General features: G+C 43.1%; 6 protein-coding genes across 19 annotated transcripts in view; 4 read left to right on the forward strand and 2 right to left on the reverse strand.

Moving 5' to 3' along the window:
- LOC117581739 (mucin-5AC) overlaps nucleotides 1–4,072 on the forward strand; it is a 33,130-nt gene extending 29,058 nt beyond the window's left edge. For 6 of the 10 annotated variants that reach the window (XM_034269125.1, XM_034269131.1, XM_034269127.1 and 3 more), the window contains 6 exons: nucleotides 743–829; nucleotides 890–1,083; nucleotides 1,598–1,823; nucleotides 2,025–2,462; nucleotides 2,524–2,722; nucleotides 2,789–4,072. In XM_034269125.1, the coding sequence (XP_034125016.1) occupies nucleotides 743–829; nucleotides 890–1,083; nucleotides 1,598–1,823; nucleotides 2,025–2,462; nucleotides 2,524–2,722; nucleotides 2,789–2,965 (1,321 nt within the window). In that variant the 3' untranslated portion in view covers nucleotides 2,966–4,072. Of the gene's footprint in view, nucleotides 1–742; nucleotides 830–889; nucleotides 1,084–1,183; nucleotides 1,413–1,597; nucleotides 1,824–2,024; nucleotides 2,463–2,523; nucleotides 2,723–2,788 lie in introns of all 10 variants that reach the window. The other 4 variants (XM_034269123.1, XM_034269121.1, XM_034269126.1 and 1 more) reach the window with 1 other exon arrangement.
- Nucleotides 4,073–4,271: 199 nt separating this feature from the next.
- LOC117582215 (ionotropic receptor 21a) lies at nucleotides 4,272–7,072 on the forward strand. Its single transcript, XM_034269822.1, has 6 exons — nucleotides 4,272–4,661; nucleotides 4,714–4,995; nucleotides 5,060–5,939; nucleotides 5,999–6,191; nucleotides 6,244–6,953; nucleotides 6,999–7,072. The coding sequence occupies exons 1-6, from the start codon at nucleotides 4,272–4,274 to the stop codon at nucleotides 7,055–7,057; spliced, it is 2,514 nt and encodes an 837-aa protein (XP_034125713.1). The 3' UTR covers nucleotides 7,058–7,072.
- A 722-nt stretch (nucleotides 7,073–7,794) lies between these two features.
- Nucleotides 7,795–15,218, forward strand: LOC117581874 (protein lethal(2) giant larvae). Of its 5 annotated transcripts, none has more exons than XM_034269338.1 (9): nucleotides 7,795–7,970; nucleotides 9,038–9,187; nucleotides 10,608–11,386; nucleotides 11,446–12,640; nucleotides 12,703–12,808; nucleotides 12,875–13,517; nucleotides 13,589–14,040; nucleotides 14,446–14,554; nucleotides 14,629–14,761. In XM_034269338.1, exons 2-9 carry the CDS (start codon nucleotides 9,104–9,106, stop codon nucleotides 14,759–14,761), a joined length of 3,501 nt encoding a protein of 1,166 aa, XP_034125229.1. In that variant the 5' UTR covers nucleotides 7,795–7,970; nucleotides 9,038–9,103. The 5 variants fall into 5 exon arrangements, 4 of the variants coding, with proteins under 4 accessions (XP_034125229.1, XP_034125228.1, XP_034125230.1 ...); XM_034269337.1 differs by having other exon boundaries at nucleotides 7,795–7,959; XM_034269339.1 differs by having other exon boundaries at nucleotides 7,796–7,904.
- Nucleotides 15,219–16,430: 1,212 nt separating this feature from the next.
- LOC117581817 lies at nucleotides 16,431–17,248 on the reverse strand. Its single transcript, XM_034269261.1, has 2 exons — nucleotides 17,064–17,248; nucleotides 16,431–16,972 (listed from the first exon to the last, which is right to left on the reverse strand). The coding sequence occupies exons 1-2, from the start codon at nucleotides 17,122–17,124 to the stop codon at nucleotides 16,578–16,580; spliced, it is 456 nt and encodes a 151-aa protein (XP_034125152.1). The 5' UTR covers nucleotides 17,125–17,248; the 3' UTR covers nucleotides 16,431–16,577.
- A 296-nt stretch (nucleotides 17,249–17,544) lies between these two features.
- On the forward strand, nucleotides 17,545–18,544 carry LOC117582344. Its single transcript, XM_034269996.1, has 3 exons — nucleotides 17,545–17,703; nucleotides 17,823–18,008; nucleotides 18,080–18,544. The coding sequence occupies exons 1-3, from the start codon at nucleotides 17,652–17,654 to the stop codon at nucleotides 18,304–18,306; spliced, it is 465 nt and encodes a 154-aa protein (XP_034125887.1). The 5' UTR covers nucleotides 17,545–17,651; the 3' UTR covers nucleotides 18,307–18,544.
- Nucleotides 18,385–19,181, reverse strand: LOC117582343. Its single transcript, XM_034269995.1, has 2 exons — nucleotides 18,778–19,181; nucleotides 18,385–18,717 (listed from the first exon to the last, which is right to left on the reverse strand). Exons 1-2 carry the CDS (start codon nucleotides 19,114–19,116, stop codon nucleotides 18,532–18,534), a joined length of 525 nt encoding a protein of 174 aa, XP_034125886.1. The 5' UTR covers nucleotides 19,117–19,181; the 3' UTR covers nucleotides 18,385–18,531.
- Between the last annotated feature and the right edge of the window lie 248 nt (nucleotides 19,182–19,429).

The following is a 19,429-nucleotide window of genomic DNA, read 5'->3' on the forward strand; positions in this document are numbered from 1 at the left end:
TCAAATGTTGAAAACAAATGTTTTGATCACTCTAATCGCTCGCTGACTCAGTGCAATGTTAGTTTGTTATCGTAGAAGTACTTACTAAATTGTAGCTGCTGTGTAAAATGGTGCAACAATATCTAAAAACTGAACACGGCAAACACTGGTGGTGGCCGAATTCTTATCGTAAATGCCTTCAGTGGTTAATAGTTTTAAACATAATAAATTGGAGCATTAAAATGTGAATTTTGCATCACAAAAATGTGAGAACTAAGAAGTAGAACTCTAAGCTCGATCTTGACCCAGTACACAGTCTTAATTCGCACATTTTACCCAGCTTTAATTTAGTAAGGACTTATGTGATCGCCGCCCAGTTGCCCCTGCGAAAAGTATCAAGATCTCTCACAACTTCTTCGTCTTTCCTCAGCTTAGATTTCAAACCCAAAACCAAGCCAACACGTGACACATAAGTATACAACAAAACAATACAACTTTTTGGTTCTCACTGTATAATAATTGGCTGATCAAATTGTACTTTTTATTGCGGTTCTGTTGGTGTTGGATTCTCGGTAAATGAAGCTCATTTTGAAATAAACACTAACCCTCATTCAAGTGGATGTATTTATAAGTCGGTACAAAACTAATCGAATATGTACTCGTATCTCTTGCCTATTTGTGTAGCACAAACTTGTAGCTAAGTCACTGAGTAGAGATAACTTTTAACTTTGCTTAAAATATAATTTCATTGAATTATGCCTAGAAACAACAATAGAAACCGAGGCGGCGCCATTTATGCCAGTCAGGATCGGGATGTTGTGCCCACAGCCAATCGGGGAACGCATCCACCGTGAGTAAAACTTTGGGGAGTGAATGAAATTATATTGTTAATAAAGGAATTTAATTACAGCCGCACACGTCCCACGCTTAAGCCGTCCGGCACTATTGTCTCTAAGGCTCAAGAGTTTGTGGATATTTATAGATATCCACCAACACGACCGGATCCCATCTACCCACAGCCCACGCCCGACAAGACGGCAGCCAAGTGCCGCAAGGATGTGTGCCTACTGCCAGACTGTTATTGTGGTGGTCGGGACATACCTGGTAAGTGGGCAGTTTTAGCTGAGGGACCAAACCAATGTCGAGCAGGCTACGAGTTCTCGTGCGTAATAACAAATGCATTGCAAAAATAATATGTGTGTAGGCGGCCTAAATGTAACGGAGACACCACAAATTGTATTGATTACATTCGACGATGCAGTCAACCCGATTAACATTGATATCTACGCGGAGCTTTTCAATAACAAAACGCGAAAGAACCCCAATGGGTGTCCTTGGCGTGCAACGTTTTATTTGTCCCACGAGTGGACGGACTATGGCATGGTGCAGGATCTGTACTCAGATGGACATGAAATGGCCTCGCACACTGTTTCGTAAGTTGGTGCCATCCTCGACAAACAAATCAACATCAAATCAACAAAGGCCACTGCATCAATCAAGTCTCTGCATCTATTTTTCCTACTTTTGCTTATCTTTATTTTCTTTTACTGGGAATGAAAACTCCATTTTATTTGCTATTTTGCATTTTTGCATCGTTCCATTATCGTTCATTTACTAGCCGAGCTACCCGCTGAAAGCATACCCCAAATAGTTCTATTGACCTTCGATGATTCTGTGAATGATTTGAATAAGCAATTGTACACGGATCTGTTTGAGAAGGGGCGCGTCAATCCCAATGGTTGCCCCATCACGGCCACGTTTTACGTCTCCCATGAGTGGACTGATTACAGCCAGGTGCAAAATCTGTACGCCGATGGACATGAAATGGCATCCCACACAGTTTCGTAAGTACAGACACAACACACAACAGACAGAACACAGCACACACAACAGAGGAAATGGAAATGCAGCAAGGAAGTAGCTAGTGAAAAATATTTCTATCACAAAACGCACAAATATCCACACCAAATACATCGCTCAGCTAAACATAAGCTAAACCAGTTACGCTTATACGCTATTCTAACAACAAATTGATATATCCACAGTCACAGTTTTGGCGAGCAATTCTCGCAGAAAAAGTGGACACGTGAAATTGCTGGCCAGCGGGAAATACTCGCGGCTTATGGCGGCGTCAAGTTATCCGATGTCAGGGGCATGCGGGCGCCCTTCCTCTCGGTGGGCGGCAACAAAATGTACAAAATGCTGTACGACTCCAACTTCACATACGACTCCTCCATGCCTGTCTATGAAAATCGACCACCTTCCTGGCCATACACTCTCGACTACAAGATCTTTCACGATTGCATGATTCCACCCTGCCCAACGCGCTCGTATCCAGGCGTGTGGCAAGTGCCCATGGTCATGTGGCAGGACCTGAACGGTGGCCGTTGCTCCATGGGCGACGCCTGCTCAAATCCCAGTGATGCGGAGGGTGTTACAAAAATGATTATGAAGAACTTTGAGCGGCACTACACCACGAACAGGTAAGGAGAGACAAAATAGTTAGAAACTGGACAACAAATGAATACATTTAATTACCTGTAGAGCACCTTTCGGACTGTTCTACCATGCAGCCTGGTTTACGCAGCCCCACCACAAAGAAGGCTTCATTAAGTTCCTGGATGCCATCAATGCCATGCCCGATGTGTGGATCCTAACCAACTGGCAGGCACTGCAATGGGTGCGGGATCCAACGCCCATATCACGCATTAACTCCTTCCAACCGTTTCAGTGCGATTATTCGGTAAGAATGCACTTGAAGGCATTCCACTTGAAGGCTTAAATATATATTTTCTCTCTCTAATCTTAGGACCGGCCGAAGCGCTGCAACAATCCAAAAGTGTGCAATCTGTGGCATAAATCTGGCGTACGCTACATGAAGACTTGTCAGCCCTGCCCAGACATTTATCCTTGGACTGGCAAGTCGGGCATACGCTCATCGCGCATCGATAATGACAATAATGTTGAGGAACCGGCAGCGGCGTAAGACTTTGCCCTAGCATCGAGCATCTGTTCTTCGAGATCCATAGACTAACAGCAGGCACAAGAGGCCACACTGGTGGTCATACTTAGGTAGCGCAAAATACGAAATTCACTCGTTCAAAATCGTTTCATTTACTTTAATACTTTAGCTAATTGTTGTTCAGCGAGAGATCATAGTTAATTCTTTTTGGAGCATGTTACTACAAATTATTTATACCCGCTTACACACTCGATATATTCCTATAGATTGCTACTTATAAAGTATCTCCATGCACCCTGGAGTACTACATGAAAAACAATTAGGAATAAAACTGTAGTTTAATTAAGAACTAATATTAATAAGTTGCAAACGTAGTGGTTAGGCTAATGTATTTTCATTTAACTTGTGATAAATATTTACAGCTGAATTTATGTATGTATTAGACGTGCACAATCCTCTTCGAAATCATTTACTATGTCCAAACTCTTTTCCATGATGTTTTGCCTCTAAATATATTTAAGTTCTTCTACGCATATTTTTGAAATAAAAACATTCACTACATTTGACTAAAACTAAGTATTTAGTACCACTACCAGGAGCAGTGGTGGCAGTATCAGACTTTTAGAGTTAAACGCAGTGCAGAGCAGAATATAATATTAGCATTTAAGTCATACACCAGCAGCATTCTGCTTTAACATCATGCACATCCTTTTGAATTTGTTTAGTCTTTGGTAATGGATAATAAATACGTTAACTAATGGAGCAACTGGAACAACTGCAAGAAGTCAAGGAGCAAGCGCTAACTGGGAGCGACTATAAATAGATAAGAACCACAATGATTGCCAATACTTAGCCGCTGCCTGCATGAACCAACGTGGAAGCCAATCGAATGTAAGCTATAATTATGCGAAAGTATTAATGGGATTCGAAATGCAATAATTCAAAACGAAAATAAATAATACAAAGTAGCAAAACTCTTCCTGGCAGGGCGCAATGTAGGAAACAATTCTGTTGAAACGAGTGAATTAAGTATTTTGTGCTAATGTTTGTAAAAAGCTACACCTACATATATGAATGTATGAATGTACGTTGCATGTCTATAATAAAGTTAAATATTTAAATCGTAATTAACCACTGCGCGCCATCGACTTCTTGCTGATAAGCGAAGCTCGGCCGCAGGTGCCACAATTGATATCCAGAAATTGTGTGTAATTTTGATGAGGTGCTGACCCCTAGCGTGCTGGGGAACACTCGAGCGCGTGTATAAAAGCTGCTAGCTTGTGGCACATTGCAGGCATTTCAATCAAGTCCTTGCCTAAACGTAGCCACCATGTGGACGCAGTGGCTAGTGCTGCTGGCATTGTTCTCCAGCCAATTTGCAGAGATAAATGCATTATCTGATGCTTGTGTCAGCAGGCGACTTATCCAACGTTATGGCTTAAACGAAGAAATCTATGGACAGGGTTGTGGTTTCCGTAAATTAAATCAAAAGCGTCTGCGACGTCGCGTTGATCCCACTTTTCATGGCAATCCAAAGCCACGCGGCGAGCTGCTGGCCAACAATTTTAACATCAATTCCCACAGATTGGATCAGATCAACTCTCTTGTGTCGCTTGTCAATAAAATAACACAGGAGTACTTGGGCAAGTGTCCACCGGTTATATATTACGATGCTTTAGTGGAAAAATCAGATGGACTGGTGCTGGAGACTCTCTTCAAGGTTAGTAAGTGCAAAAAGCACTGAGCAAATCGAATTCAGCGACATTTTGCAGACAATTCCCACTACGTTTTATCATGGCGAAATCAATGATCGCTATGAGGCCGAAAATCCACACTTTACCAGTCACATCGACAGCAGTTGCAAGAGCTACATTCTGTTTCTGTCGGATCCGCTGATGGCACGTAAGATTTTGGGGCCACAAACTGAAAGCCGCGTGGTGCTCGTCTCACGTTCAACGCAGTGGAAACTCCGTGACTTTTTGTCCTCCGAGTTGTCTTCAAATATTGTGAATTTGCTGGTTATTGGAGAGTCACTGATGGCCGATCCATTGCGTGTGAGTAACAAGAGATTATAGCTACGAATTTCTTCCTGAAGATGTTCCCTCTCCTCTGTCGCAGGAGCGTCCTTATGTGCTGTACACCCACAAGCTCTACTCAGATGGTCTCGGCTCGAATACACCCGTTGTGCTCACCAGCTGGATAAAAGGCGCTCTATCGCGACCGCACATTAATCTCTTTCCTCCGAAATTCCAAGCTGGCTTTGCTGGCCATCGATTTCAAGTGTCGGCTGCCAATCAGCCGCCCTTCATCTTTCGCATACGCACTCTGGACTCGTCGGGCATGATGCAGCTGCGCTGGGACGGCATAGAGATGCGTTTGTTGAATATGATTTCAAAGCGTCTGAACTTCTCGGTGGATATCTCCGAGACTGCTCGAGTGTCCGATACTCGCAGCATAATTGACAGCATCCAGACGGAGATTGTCCAAAGGTCAGTGGACATTGGCATGTCCGGTATTTATGTCACTGAGGACCGCCTGCGGGAGACGGACATGTCGGTGGGACATTCGCGGGATTGTGCCGCTTTCATAACACTCGCGTCCAAGGCGCTGCCAAAGTATCGGGCTATCATGGGCCCATTCCAGTGGCCAGTTTGGGTGGCTCTTATTTGCGTGTACTTGGGCGCCATCGTTCCAATTGTGTTCACCGACCGCTTGACACTCAGCCACTTGCTGGGCAACTGGGGAGAGGTGGAAAATATGTTTTGGTATGTCTTTGGCATGTTCACAAATGCTTTTACCTTCACCGGAAAATACTCGTGGGGCAACACCCAGAAGATCTCCACGCGTCTGCTTATCGGCTCCTATTGGCTCTTCACGATAATTATTACATCCTGCTACACCGGATCGATCATAGCGTTTGTGACCCTGCCAGCATTTCCGGACACGGTTGACTCCGTCTTGGATTTGCTGGGACTCTTCTTTCGTGTTGGCACGTTGGGTGAGTCGATGAACAATCCGTAACAGTTCGCAAATGGTTTACATTTTTGTTCACGTTAGACAATGGCGGTTGGGAGACTTGGTTCCAAAACTCCACACACATGCCCACGGCACGGCTTTACAGGAAAATGGAGTTCGTCGGCAGTCTGGAAGAAGGAATTGGAAATGTCACACAAAGTTTCTTTTGGAATTACGCATTTCTTGGCTCAAAAGCACAGCTGGAATATCTGGTTCAATCGAATTTCTCGGATGAGTAAGAACTATTACTTTGTGCCAATGATTTGTCCATTTGATTTTTCAAACAGAAACATATCTCGGCGTTCGGCACTTCATCTGAGCGAAGAGTGTTTCGCTCTCTTCCAAATTGGTTTTCTTTTTCCTCGAGAGTCCGTGTACAAGCGAAAAATCGACTCTATGATTTTGCTGGCCCAGCAGAGTGGACTTGTTAGCAAAATCAACAATGAGGTGAGCTGGGTCATGCAGCGTTCTACCTCGGGGCGCTTGCTGCAGGCCAGTTCGTCCAGCTCACTGCGAGAAATCATTCAGGAGGAGCGACAGCTGACCACGGCGGACACGGAGGGAATGTTTCTGCTCATGGCACTCGGCTACTTTCTGGGCGGAGTTGCCCTGGTATCCGAAATCGTTGGAGGAATTACCAACAAGTGCAGGCAAATCATCAAACGTTCCCGCAAGTCAGCCTCCAGCGCAAACAGCTCCACACTCGTCCCAGGTGGAGAGCGCTCCTCTGCCCAGCAAATGGAGCACGACGAACGCAGGGCGGCACGTCGCGACGCAGCGGACGATGGCCCGAAGATGAGTTTCGGCATGCGAGAGTTTAATTTAACCCGCACAACATTTCGCGAATTATATGGCAATTACAACAGAGCAGATCAGCAACAAAGCTGTGGCCAGCAGGCCTCGGATCACGTGCACTGCCACGCGCACTCCGACCAGGAAGAGTCTCTGGATTGTTTGGATGAGCTAATTGCTCATTTGGAAAAGACCGAAGCCGAAATCGAAGGCGAAACCGAAACCGAAACCGAGAATGCTTCAGTTCAGGGGGAGTTTTTTCCTGACGAATATTTTGGTCCAAACACCGACACTACACAAAACCACTAGCCATACTTGCTGTTCTTGCATATTTCATACATAGCCATGCAAAGGATACTCCTTAAAATTAGCAACCAACAAAAATGGCACTATAGATCGATTTACGATTTATTGGCGAAAATTAAATACTGCATAGATATAAATTGAAAATCGAAAAAACACATAAGAGTATCGAAAAATATCGAAAGAGGTTAACGGTATATTAATTTTTGGTATATTTCTGTGGGATTTCTGTGCGCACATTTGAGACCCAAAAATTAGGAAAAAAAGGGAGGATCTGCTGGCTTAATCCTCTCTTTGGCATGTGACCGCAAGGTATGGCAAGCAGGTAAAAGAGGACGAACTTTTCGAAGCTCCCACCTTTTTCACATCTGTTTAAACTATCCCTTAATCCCTTATCCGTTAACATACATGTGCCTGTGTTAATTATTTACATACATTTACATACTTGCTTCCTTCTGCAGGTGATTTGAATAAACAATTCAAATACAAATTTGTAAACTATAAGGTCATAAAGTATACAATCCAATAAAAATGAGTTCTTTAAAAAAGCCAAATTAGTTCTTCAATCGAATTAAGTTATTTTGTTAGGTTTAAAAGTCTTTGCAAGCTAGTAATATCAAGTAGAACATCAAACTCGATGAATATGATTTAAGACTATGGTATATTTACGGATTATTTTTTTATGAAAAGGTATATTTTGGTATATTTCTGAGGGTCCGACGGTATACTTTATAGATTTTCCGCGGTCGCGTCATGTCGGTCGTGTTTGTTTTTGTTGTTTGTTCGCTGTTCGCTAAAGAATTTAACCACCCACCCACCGAATAATTAAGAAAGGTGTACATGTACAGTAAAGGTGCCAAGCCAACGTTCGAGAGAAAACAAAAAGAATTCATATCTATTTGTCTTCGGTAATATTTCGGTACATACATCTATACATAGCTACGATACAGTGCATATGCAGTTGAGTGTACGTGTGTGCAAGGGGACAACAAAATAAAGCATTTCTTCCTAAACCGATGCCTCTTTAGTGAACAACTGAAAAAACCTTCGTTTTAGCGGATAAAATGTTCTGAATTTCTGAACAGAAGCATAAACAACTGTTGAACATAACTAAATGCAATGCAAAACAAACTGTATTTTCTAGTGTACATAAAAACATCACACACACATGCATGGATATTCGCATGCAGTGAGTCAGCCACGCACACACAAACACCCTTGCAGACATGAGTATACCTAGGCGGTTTCTTTCGTTTTTAGTGTTGTTGTGTGTTGTTCTACCCTGGCAGATAGTGCCCATAAAGTAACTAATGACTGTTCAAGGCAACTGGCCCTAAAGAATGTGATTTCTGTTGTCATAAAATGGCAAATTTTTAGTTGTCTGGCAAATTAAAGCATACATATATGAAATTGGGTCATCACTCCGCTACCCAAGGTTATATTCAGGAAATTGATCAGTGCCGGATCCGTTAATTATTCATCAGTCGCTGGCGACCGCAGACCCTTGACTTCTTCTGTTCAACGCAGCATGGCGAGTTCATTAACTTCCATAACCAGTAACCACCAACACAAATGTACATTTCCACCATAGAGCTGCGGGCAAGTGGCCATACCTTTTTTTCAAGCCGTCGCTTAATAGATGCGTGGGTAATACTTTTCTAGTACCTCCTAACACATTGCCACATATTCGTACGTTACTTTTATTTGGCTTCCTTGATCGTTGAACATACATATGTGTGTATGCGTGTGTACACATGCATTGTACATACAAACTTTGCCAACGTTTCAACCGCCCACAAACATTCATCTATGTAAAATCTCGACACAACTTGTTTAACAAGTCTTGTAAATCAAGTTCTCGCTTCAGTTAATAGTTTTTTTTTTCTGGCTTATTCATGAGAAAGCAACGCCCTGCTTCCAAAAATTAGATTATTTTAGTGCTAGCTCTGCCAGAATCAATCTAATTTTTTATTCATTTCATTTCAGTGTTTTTCAATTCATAAATAGTGCAAAAATAGTTATTGTGTTACGTCAAATAAAAGTCGTGCAACAATGTTAAAGTTTATACGAGGAAAGGGTCAACAGCCGACAGCGGAACGACAGCGCCTGCAGAAGGATCTTTTTGCATATCGTAAGGTACGTACATATGCCATGCAGGGCACTTTTTCCCTTACCAGCCTCAAAAGTCTTACTCACCTTTAGGCAGGTTTGTAATATTGCTAAGTTTATATCAACAGAACAGTGCTTATCGCAAAATGTAGTTTCATTGAACACCTTGAAGTATGGCAGACTTTAAAGCCCAAGGCAACTGTTAAGATATCTTACAAATATTTTTATTGAACATATCATTTTCAATCGAGTTGATTTATTAAGGTCTTCATGTACAAGAAATAATTCGGACGCTATTTCGCAGCTAGGGTGTGTCAATTGTCTTATTCCATTGTGTGATCGTCATATATCATTCCAAATTGTCTGCTATACGGCGTCCATTAGCCCATATGTATATGTATGTATGTATGTATGTAGATCGTATGTAGAACGATAAAGCTCTTTGCGAGTACTGTACGTATGACGGTAGAACTAATTGAATCATTAGAAACGCCAAGCCTTGTCTTAAGCGGACCTCGATAAGTGGGTCAAGCGAATTGCATCATTTTGGATTAACGCTTTCCCAGCACTTTTACCTGTTGTTGAGCTAGTTGAATAAATATAAAAAAAGAATAAGGTTGAAATATAGATGCCATCGTCGATGTCATCAAGTTTTTCCAACACTTGTCTCAATGACATCATTCACAATTCAGTCTCGATGTTTGCTGACAAACACGCATGAAAATAAATATATACTCGTATACATAGATACATTGTATATAGATAGAGTAGGCGAATATCCTTTTGCAACGCACAGAAATATTAGTCATCAATCTATTGTTGCGCGGTATATAGAAAAATTGCCGTTCGCCAAGCCTAAGAATAAAATTCTACACATAGTACAAATCATAGCAGATACATATGAACATGCAGTCACCAGTCGGTGCCTCGAAGGAAGTAGTTGATAAGATTAACTTTGTTTGTTTTATGTGCTGCTGCCCATATGTACATGGTGTGGACATACCTATGGAAAACCAAATATCGAGCGTATTTATTGTTTGAGCAGATAGGCGTGGTATCTTCCACTGATAAGATTTCAAAACAAGCTACATCAGATTCCAGGGAAAAGGAAATGCTGCACCTGTAACTGGGTCATAAATGGGTTCAACATTTTTAGAACTAGCTACAGAATGTCTAGTTTTGTAATATACCCAAATTATTCATCAATGTACCTATACATTACAAGAGTAAATTCTTAGTACATTAAGAGGTACAAATTTCCTACCGTATATCCCAGATAAACCCTTTTGCTGACTTTTAAGCTACTTTAAGGACTTCCGAAGAGCTGGAAACTCTTATCTAACAGACAGGCAATAATTATAAATAATTATTATAATATCAAGGGTATATAACAAAGTTTGAACTGTATGTTTATTTTCTAATATATTATTGTTTTTGTTATTTTTAGACGGCACAACATGGCTTTCCCCACAAACCGTCAGCTCTGGCATACGATCCTGTGGCAAAGCTCATGGCAATTGGCACACAAACAGGTGCCATTAAAGTATTTGGACAACCCGGTGTGGAATTATATGCCCAGCATACGTTGGTCAATAATTCGGCAGCAGAGCTAAATGTACAGCTGCTAGAATGGGTTTACGGCACAGGACGCATACTCTCATTGACAGCAGCTAATCAGCTAATCCTGTGGGAACCAGTGGGCACTACACTAGTACCCATCAAAACTCTGCCCTTTGACGGGAAACTTAAGAAGGTCTCCTCGCTGTGCTGTTCACTGAATAAAGATGTACTTTGGATTGGAACGGAGGGTGGCAATATATATCAGCTCGACTTAAGTTCTTTTACAATACGAGAACCAGTCATCTATCACGATGTTGTGCTTGAGCAAGTGCCACCGACATACAAGCTCAATCCAGGTGCAATTGAGTCAATTTGTCAGATTCCAAACGCACTGAACAAACTCATAATTGCCTACAATCGTGGCCTATGCGTGCTATGGGACATGGACACTTCCTCCGTGGAGCGCGCGTACATTGCACCAGGACATGGTCAAAGCGTGGGGCTTTCTGTTAATGCAACTGGCACAGAATTTAGCTGGTATCATGCGGACGGTTCGTATGCAACGTGGAGCATAGACAATGGAGAACCGCCACAAAATGTAAACTATGTACCATATGGACCCGATCCTTGCAAGAGCATTAATCGCCTTTACAAGGGCTACAGAGGGTAGGTTCAATTTATCATTTTTAAACAATGAGAAGATTAATTCTATTTCATATTTCTAGCGACAACGAAGTGATTGTCTTTTCCGGTGGCATGCCACGTTCTGCCTATGGAGATCATAATTGCGTTTCGGTGCATGTCAGCGATGGACACAAATTATGTCTGGACTTTACATCCAAGGTTATAGACTTTTTTGTAACATACAAGCCAGGAACAGACTGCGTTGAAGTGCTGATTGTGTTGTTGGAAGAGGAGCTGTGTGCATATGACCTCACCGATCCGAATATTTTGGCCATCAAGGCACCCTACCTTCATTCAGTGCATGCATCAGCTGTGACATGCAACTATCTTGCCTCTCAAGTCACCCAGGCAGTGTACGAACGCATTTTGCGAGCGGGCGATGAACAAGACATCGACTACAGCAATATTGACTGGCCCATCACGGGTGGCGTACTGTCCGACGATGCAGCTGAATCTGATGAAGATGAAGTGGCGAAGGAATACGAAATACTTTTAACTGGCCACGAGGATGGATCGGTGAAATTCTGGGACTGTACTGGCGTCCTGCTTAAGCCTATATACAATTTTAAAACGGCCGGCATTTTTGGCAACGAGCATGAGTACCGAGAAGATGGACCGGCAGACACAAGTACAGAGCAACTTGACGAGGGAGAGCCACCATTTCGTAAGGCAGGCTTGTTTGATCCTTATTCTGATGATCCGCGTTTGGCCGTTAAGAAGATTGCATTTTGCACCAAAAAGGGTCAGCTAATTGTGGGTGGTACTGCTGGACAAATTATTATAGCAGATTTCGACACTGCTGCCGAAGATCAAAGTTCTTTAAAGTATAACTCTATGAACTTGGTCAGCGATCGCGATGGTTTCATATGGAAGGGACACGATCAGCTAAATGTGCGCCCCAATTTGTTAGAGGAGAACGCCGAGCCTTTGACCGAAAACGGTGTTAATATCACGGGTGTACTTCAAGTTCTGCCACCCGCCAGCATCACTTGCATGGCTCTGGAAGCTAATTGGGGACTTGTGTCCGGCGGAACTGCACATGGACTAGTACTGTTTGACTTTAAGAACTTTGTGCCGGTGTTCCATCGCTGCACATTAAATCCAAATGATCTAACTGGAGCTGGCGAGCAACTGTCACGCCGCAAATCATTCAAGAAATCATTGCGAGAATCATTTCGAAAGCTACGAAAGGGTCGATCTACACGAACCAATCCAACAAACCAGGTGCCCACAACGGTAAGTTTTACTTGAATGAATTTAAATAACAGATCAAATAACTAATAAATAATTCCTTATAGCTGGAAGCTCGGCCTGTTGAGAGGCAAATAGAAGCACGTTGCGCCGACGACGGTTTGGGCTCCATGGTGCGATGTCTGCTGTTTGCTAAAACTTATGTCACCAACGGTGAGAACTCTAAATAAATATAACAGTAATGCACTTATCTATATTAATTGAACATTTGATTTGCAGTTAACATAACATCGCCGACTTTGTGGTCAGCTACAAATGCTAGCACCGTTTCTGTTTTCCTTCTACACTTGCCACCAGCGCAGACCGCTGCAACCACAGTGCCACCAGCAAGTGGAAATGCAACACCGCAGGCATCCCGACGTATTTCTGCGCAGCTTGCCAAGGAGATTCAGCTAAAGCATCGTGCACCTGTCGTTGGAATATCGATCTTTGATCAGACAGGCAGCCCTGTCGATCAATTGAATGCTGGAGAAAACGGTTCGCCGCCTCATCGTCTACTTATTGCCTCTGAGGAACAATTCAAAGTGTTCTCGCTGCCGCAATTAAAGCCAATCAATAAATACAAGTTAACAGCGAACGAGGGGGCTCGCATTCGTCGCATTCACTTTGGATCATTCAGCTGTCGCATATCGCCGGAACTATTGCAAAGCCTTCATTCCGGCAGTCCGACAAAGTCCGTTCGTTCCCACGGCGAGGGCGATGGCGTCGGAAATGTGAGCGCTACATCAGCTGCTGGCCGCAGTGATTTGTATCATGAGATGGCGCTGATTTGTCTTACCAACATGGGCGACATTATGGTTTTATCAGTCCCTGAGCTAAAGAGACAATTGAATGCTGCTGCCGTACGACGTGAAGATATCAAGTAAGAGGAAATCTTACATTATTTTCTTTCAAATTCTAACTGACATCCATGTATATTATTTATTATCACAGCGGCATCTCTTCGCTATGCTTTACCAATGGAGGGGAAGCTCTGTACATGATATCCTCATCGGAACTGCAGCGCATCGCTCTCTCTACTTCTAAAGTGGTGCAGCCCACAGGCATGGTGGAGGTTGAACCTTTAGAGAGTGAGGAAAACGAGAACACTTCGCAGGCAAACGAAGGCGATGAAAGCGATAAGGATGCCGAGGCAAATAGAGAACCTACAAATACTGCCACAGGCACACAACAACCACAGGCTACGGTACGCGCTAGGCCGCTGGAGCTGAACGCTGATGGCAGTAGTCTCCACCTAACTAATGGCATTTGCAACAGCAACTCACCGAACCGTGCAAACGAGACAATCACAAGCTCTATGGGTGACATCACCGTCGACTCTGTGCGCGACCATTTAAATACAACAACCACCACATTGTGTTCGACTACAACGGAGGAAACTGTTGGTGAGTGTTCCCACTTCTGAGCTCACTTCACATAACACCGCTTCTGTCTGTTCTCTTTTAAAAATATTCATATAATTTGCATTACATTTGCACTTGTTCTGTTCTGTTTATTGTCAAGATCAATGTGGCTTTTATTCGTTTTTTCGTTTTGATTACAAATAAGCCGAATGCTTAACATTTTATCTACCCTTTGATTTTAGATATGCGACAGTAATTGTACAACCGATACATAAACCAATCCAATCTTGTCATTTTAAAGCTGCCCCACTACCTTTTTTTCTACAAACTTGACACAATTTTAAGTGGTTTTGCATGCCCTATGTAATATTTTTTAATCAATTAAAATATATACTTCACTATGCATTCATAGGATTAACTAAACTAAATATAATTTTCCAAACGTAGGTCGATTGTCTGTGCTTAGCACGCAAACGAATCAAGCCACAACCACCGTGAATATGAAGGACATTCCTGACATTAACATACCTAATTTAATGGACTTGGCATCAAAGAAGTGAGTACTCTCGAAGAAGAAACACAGAAATAATAAACAATATTAAATGCTTTCAATCATTTTCTTGAAAACAGCAACACGACTGAGACGAGCACCAGTTCTGTAGTAATAAAATCAGTTATCACGAGCATATCACACGAAAAAACAAACGGCGAAAGCGAACACGTAACAACAAAGACCACAACGCATGAAGAGAGCCAATTTTAAGTAAATGAAGCCATAAAGGCATATATTTTATACTCCATATATGCACCACACCACACCACACCACGCCACACATCTAAATGGCACCTTTATCTTGTATATGAACACCGTGGTGAACACCACGGTAGGCAGACAACTGTTGCATTTTCGAAAAACAAAATCAATTATGTTACAATGCATGTTATTTGATGTAATTCCAAAATAATGTTAAGTTTATATTGTAGTAATCTATACAATCCGTTCGAGTTTACAAGTTTTTTTAGTGAATTTCACACATTTTTGTATTTATGTATTAGCCCTTTAAAGATGACAAAAGCTGCATAAATGTTGTATATGAGCTTGTCACATTTCCATACCTAACGATAGACAAAAAGTACAATACGGAACACGTATGCCTTATAAGACGAATTGACTATTTACAACAGATTTTATACAAGTATTAAAAATTCAGATCATACAACTTTTATACAAAATTCTTTGAATTTGGATGGGGCGCGATTAGTAGAGACTCATAGGTCAAAAAGATAACCTTAATATTTCGGCTGCAAACAGGAGGAACGTTATGAGACGCTGAGCTTTGTCGAATTTGTATACCCGGTACTCGAAGAGTAAATAGGGTAAAAGTACTGTATTTGTGCTCGAAAGTGGGTGTAGCAAAGGAAACCTTTCCAACCGTGTCAAGCCATGTCTGCCTGTCCGTTCGTCTTGATGCGGGAGTTGCTTGCGTGCCTGGATATCAGAGACTAATAGTTACAGCCACCATTTTGTTGCATCCAGACTGCTGTGATAGCGTAGTACTAGACACATACATACATGTGTGCACCTATAGAAGCTGACTGGGGTACGCTGCCCGCACACTGAGCGGAATTGACTCATCTATGTATATGCTGAGTCGTTAATGGTAGAGTCAGCCAAAACGAGTGTACCAAAATAAGGGAGCGTAACAGTGCTGTCAATGAGTGCGAGTGAAAGGGCTCTCGCTGTAAGTGTGAGTGAGTGAAACGACAATAGAGTGTGCGCTCAACCTTCGGCGTCGACAAGCAAATTTAAGGAAATAAGACAAGGAACGTTGCCGATGACGAGACCACCCTATAGTTGCTTCCTGCTTGTAGGGCGGCGTATATTTGGCACACTCAAGACTACAAAATTCCATCAGTGTGTAGACGACAAGAAGGCTGAGCATGGAAGTCGTGATGGCAACGGATATATGGCGAGAATCAGGGCTGCTGGTACAGGTTCGAGGATCCAAGTGCAGGGCTCTCAGTTTAAGATGCAATTTAATTTTTAGACTTCAGCTAAAAGCGATTTTTAATCTTCTAAGCTGAGTGGCTAAGCCGCAGTAGGGTCTTCACCTCAGGGAAAACTCTATCCCTTTCTAACACTTGTCTCTCTGTGAGCCGAGGGAGCGTGGTGAATAAGTAATTGGTCCGTGATAGAGGAGGGAAAGCATTACCCAAATCCCAGAGCAATTCCCCAATCTGTGTGTAAATTTTAATCTTTTTATTTCGGATTACAAAAACGGTCTACTTGTCGCGTGGCGGCATTGCAATACAAAACTATGCAAGTGCAGCCCACACATTTCTTAAACTAAAAATATTTCTTTGTAAAAGATTGCATACAAAAATAAAAGAGACAAGAGACAGAAAAGTCAGGAGAGATTCCAAAATTGAGCTTAAGTTATACGGAATGTTATGTGCGATAATAAAGATGGACGGAAGCAAGTTCCAAGTTTTTAAGTTTGTTTTCGATTCGAGAAAAAGGCACTTTAAAATTACACATTAGTTTTGGCTATGGCTCAGGCTATTGCTGTTGGCTGAGGCTATTGCCTCAGTAGCTGCGCCACAAGCACGGCGAACAGGGTGCCGCCCAGAACGCTGAACAGTCCGAGGTGCGGTACCCCCGCGCCGTTGCAGCCATCCTTGCTGTTACAGGTGCAGTACTCCATGAAGATGTTGTAGCTGCCCGTACGCATCAGGCAGAAGCGTTCGTCGCCCTCGATGCCTGGTTCTCCCATGTAGGCACAGCTGCGGAAGTAACGCCATTCGCCGTGCACCTTCTGTCGAATCTTGCGACACATTGTGGGCCGCACACCCTTCAGGTGCTCCAGCTCTGGCGCCTGCTGGCAGTCCGTGATGGCCAGTGTGCTGTTGTCGAAGGGATCACCGCACTTGGGATCGCTGTCGCTGCGGCAGTCCCAACACTTGATGGCCTGAGCTGTGGGGCACATCAGTTGATTAGAATATTTTATGGCACTTAACATTTACGCAGACGCAGGTGACTCGCTACGCCCTCGTATGGCACTTACCCGTCTGCAGCAGGCAGCAAAGCATTACAGCACCCAGAATGCATTTCTCGACGGGTTTCATGTTGTTTGGGTCTATATATCTGGTTGTTTCAACGCTTTTGGAAGCCTCGGTAAACAATTAAATTAAGGAAAACAAAATGCGAACACCGCCCAAAAAATGCTGGCTGGTATCGATAGTTCTCGTGCTGCTATCGATGGCTGTCTTGGCAATGTTTAGTTTTTTCAACAGTCTGGCAGTCTACCAAAACGAATTGTGGCATTTTATGGCGCTTGTTTAAATTAATTTTCATGTTTTGTTGACTGTTTTAAACTGTTTCTAGCAAATAGCAATGAACGCGAATATGATTTTCTCTTAGGGAAGGCTTTATCTTTGCCAACAATGAATCAACTGTTTGAATAGAGCGGACTTACGTGGGTTAAGTTCGGTTATTCTCGGTATATTTCTGGGGGTAAGCCGGTATATTTCATCGCTGAATCCGCGGGCACACTCACTCAAACCCAATTTGTTTTGAATTTATTTTGGTTCTAAGTTTAAACCTCATTTTAGCCAAGTTAACTGAAGCGCACAAAACCATTATAAGCTCAACCATGTCCAGAATAACACGCTGTGCATTTATATTACTTTCGCTGGCCGTGTGCGGTAGGTGGTTATGCAAAAATCCAAAGCCAAGTCACATAAACTCCGCTTAGGGTGTGGCTTGGGGCAGGTGTTTTGTTTGTTAATTTATAATTAATTCATGTTTTTTTTTTATTTTACAGGCAGCTGGGCAATACGCTGTTATCAGTGCTCCTCGGATCAAGATCGCAAGGGTCACGACAGCTGCGGCGCTTACAAAAAATTCAATCGCACGGAACACATTGCCATCGAGTGCAACAGCGATGAGAGCCACATGCCCGGCTCCTTTTGCATGAAAGTGGTGCAGCAGGGACCCAGAGGATTCATTTGTTAGCAACCCATACTCTTACTCTAACTTTATGCATTCATTAATGTTTGTTCTTTGCTTGCTTTTCCCTAGGGGACGGCCGCTGGCGTCAGGTCATACGTCGCTGTGCCTCTGTCTCGGATACGGGCGTGACGGGCGTCTGCAATTGGGGCGTCTACGAGAATGGCGTTTACTGGGAGGAATGCTATTGCTCCAACGACAGCTGCAATGGCTCCAGCTTGCTGCAAGTTCACTCTTCGTTGCAGCTCTTGCTGGGCTTCCTGCTAATGGGCGCCGCTGCAGGATTTATGCGCAGCTAAGAGGAGGATGTGCACCGGCCGCTGCCGCAGGAGTTTGGGAATTAATCCCCCAACATTTGACACAAAAGACAGTCACCATTTAGTGCCTTTAACACTGCTCTTTTATATTAGTTGTTAAGCCACACAAACTATCAAAATTCCGTCCACATTCTGTCCATATCCTTAGCCCTAAGCTCGAATGTTTTACACCGCGAATTTCGTGCCTAAAATCGAAATATATCAAATCTATAAACGATCATCTTGCTGTGCCAATGACTTGAGACCGGACTCCGTCCAGATGGAGCAGGGATACTTGGCTGTGGCCACGTACACAATGGTGGAGCCATCCTCAAACTCCTTCATGGCCGCATAGGAGCGGCCCTCCTCCACCCAGACACGCTGCTCCTCGCCCATGTCCTGGGAACATCCGTACTACAGAGAGGATCACCCAATAATTCTGTTGCCGTGGTCTGTGCCTGGGTTGCTACTCACCCACTTCTGGTACCATTCCAGCGGCTGATTCTTCTGCGTCCAGCGCAACGCTTTCAGGTAGAATACCAAAAACTTGTGCACATTCTCCTTGACCTCTGGCGATTGGGATTGATTTAATTTGGACAAATCCTGCAGCATGGTGCGGCAACATTCCCTGTCCTTGGGTCGTGCCAGCGACTGGCAAATGCCCTGCGCCACGCTTCGCATGCAAGCGAATTCCTCGTCCAGCAGTTCGTTGAGCTCCACGAAGCTTTCCTTCCCGACACACCGACCATCGCACATCAGCTGCGGCTCCTGCTCTCGGTCCGGATCCGAACATGGTGCCGAGCAGCAATTCATGGAATTGAATTTTGATGCGCGAAAAAAACGAAGCTAGAAAATTAAATTCAATATTTGAGTGTAATATTTGTGTGGGAATTTGAAAGTAGAGTCAAAGGTGGAGTTTCGTAAGGGGGAAAAACATTTGTAGTTAGGCGAGGAAATTATGAAACAGAAACCGTTTTATTAGCAAGTTAGGAGCTGTTCTTCCAGCTTAAAGAGAGAACACTTCGTATCCCCCCATAGCCCAGAACAGATTTCAGCGCTTAAAATTATAATTATTATAAAATCAATACATTTTCTCTTTCCTTTTTTTTAACATTTATTTTATAAT

This window comes from Drosophila guanche, unplaced genomic scaffold (genome assembly GCF_900245975.1).
Source record: "Drosophila guanche unplaced genomic scaffold, DGUA_6, whole genome shotgun sequence".
Classification (NCBI taxonomy): Eukaryota; Metazoa; Arthropoda; class Insecta; order Diptera; family Drosophilidae; genus Drosophila; species Drosophila guanche.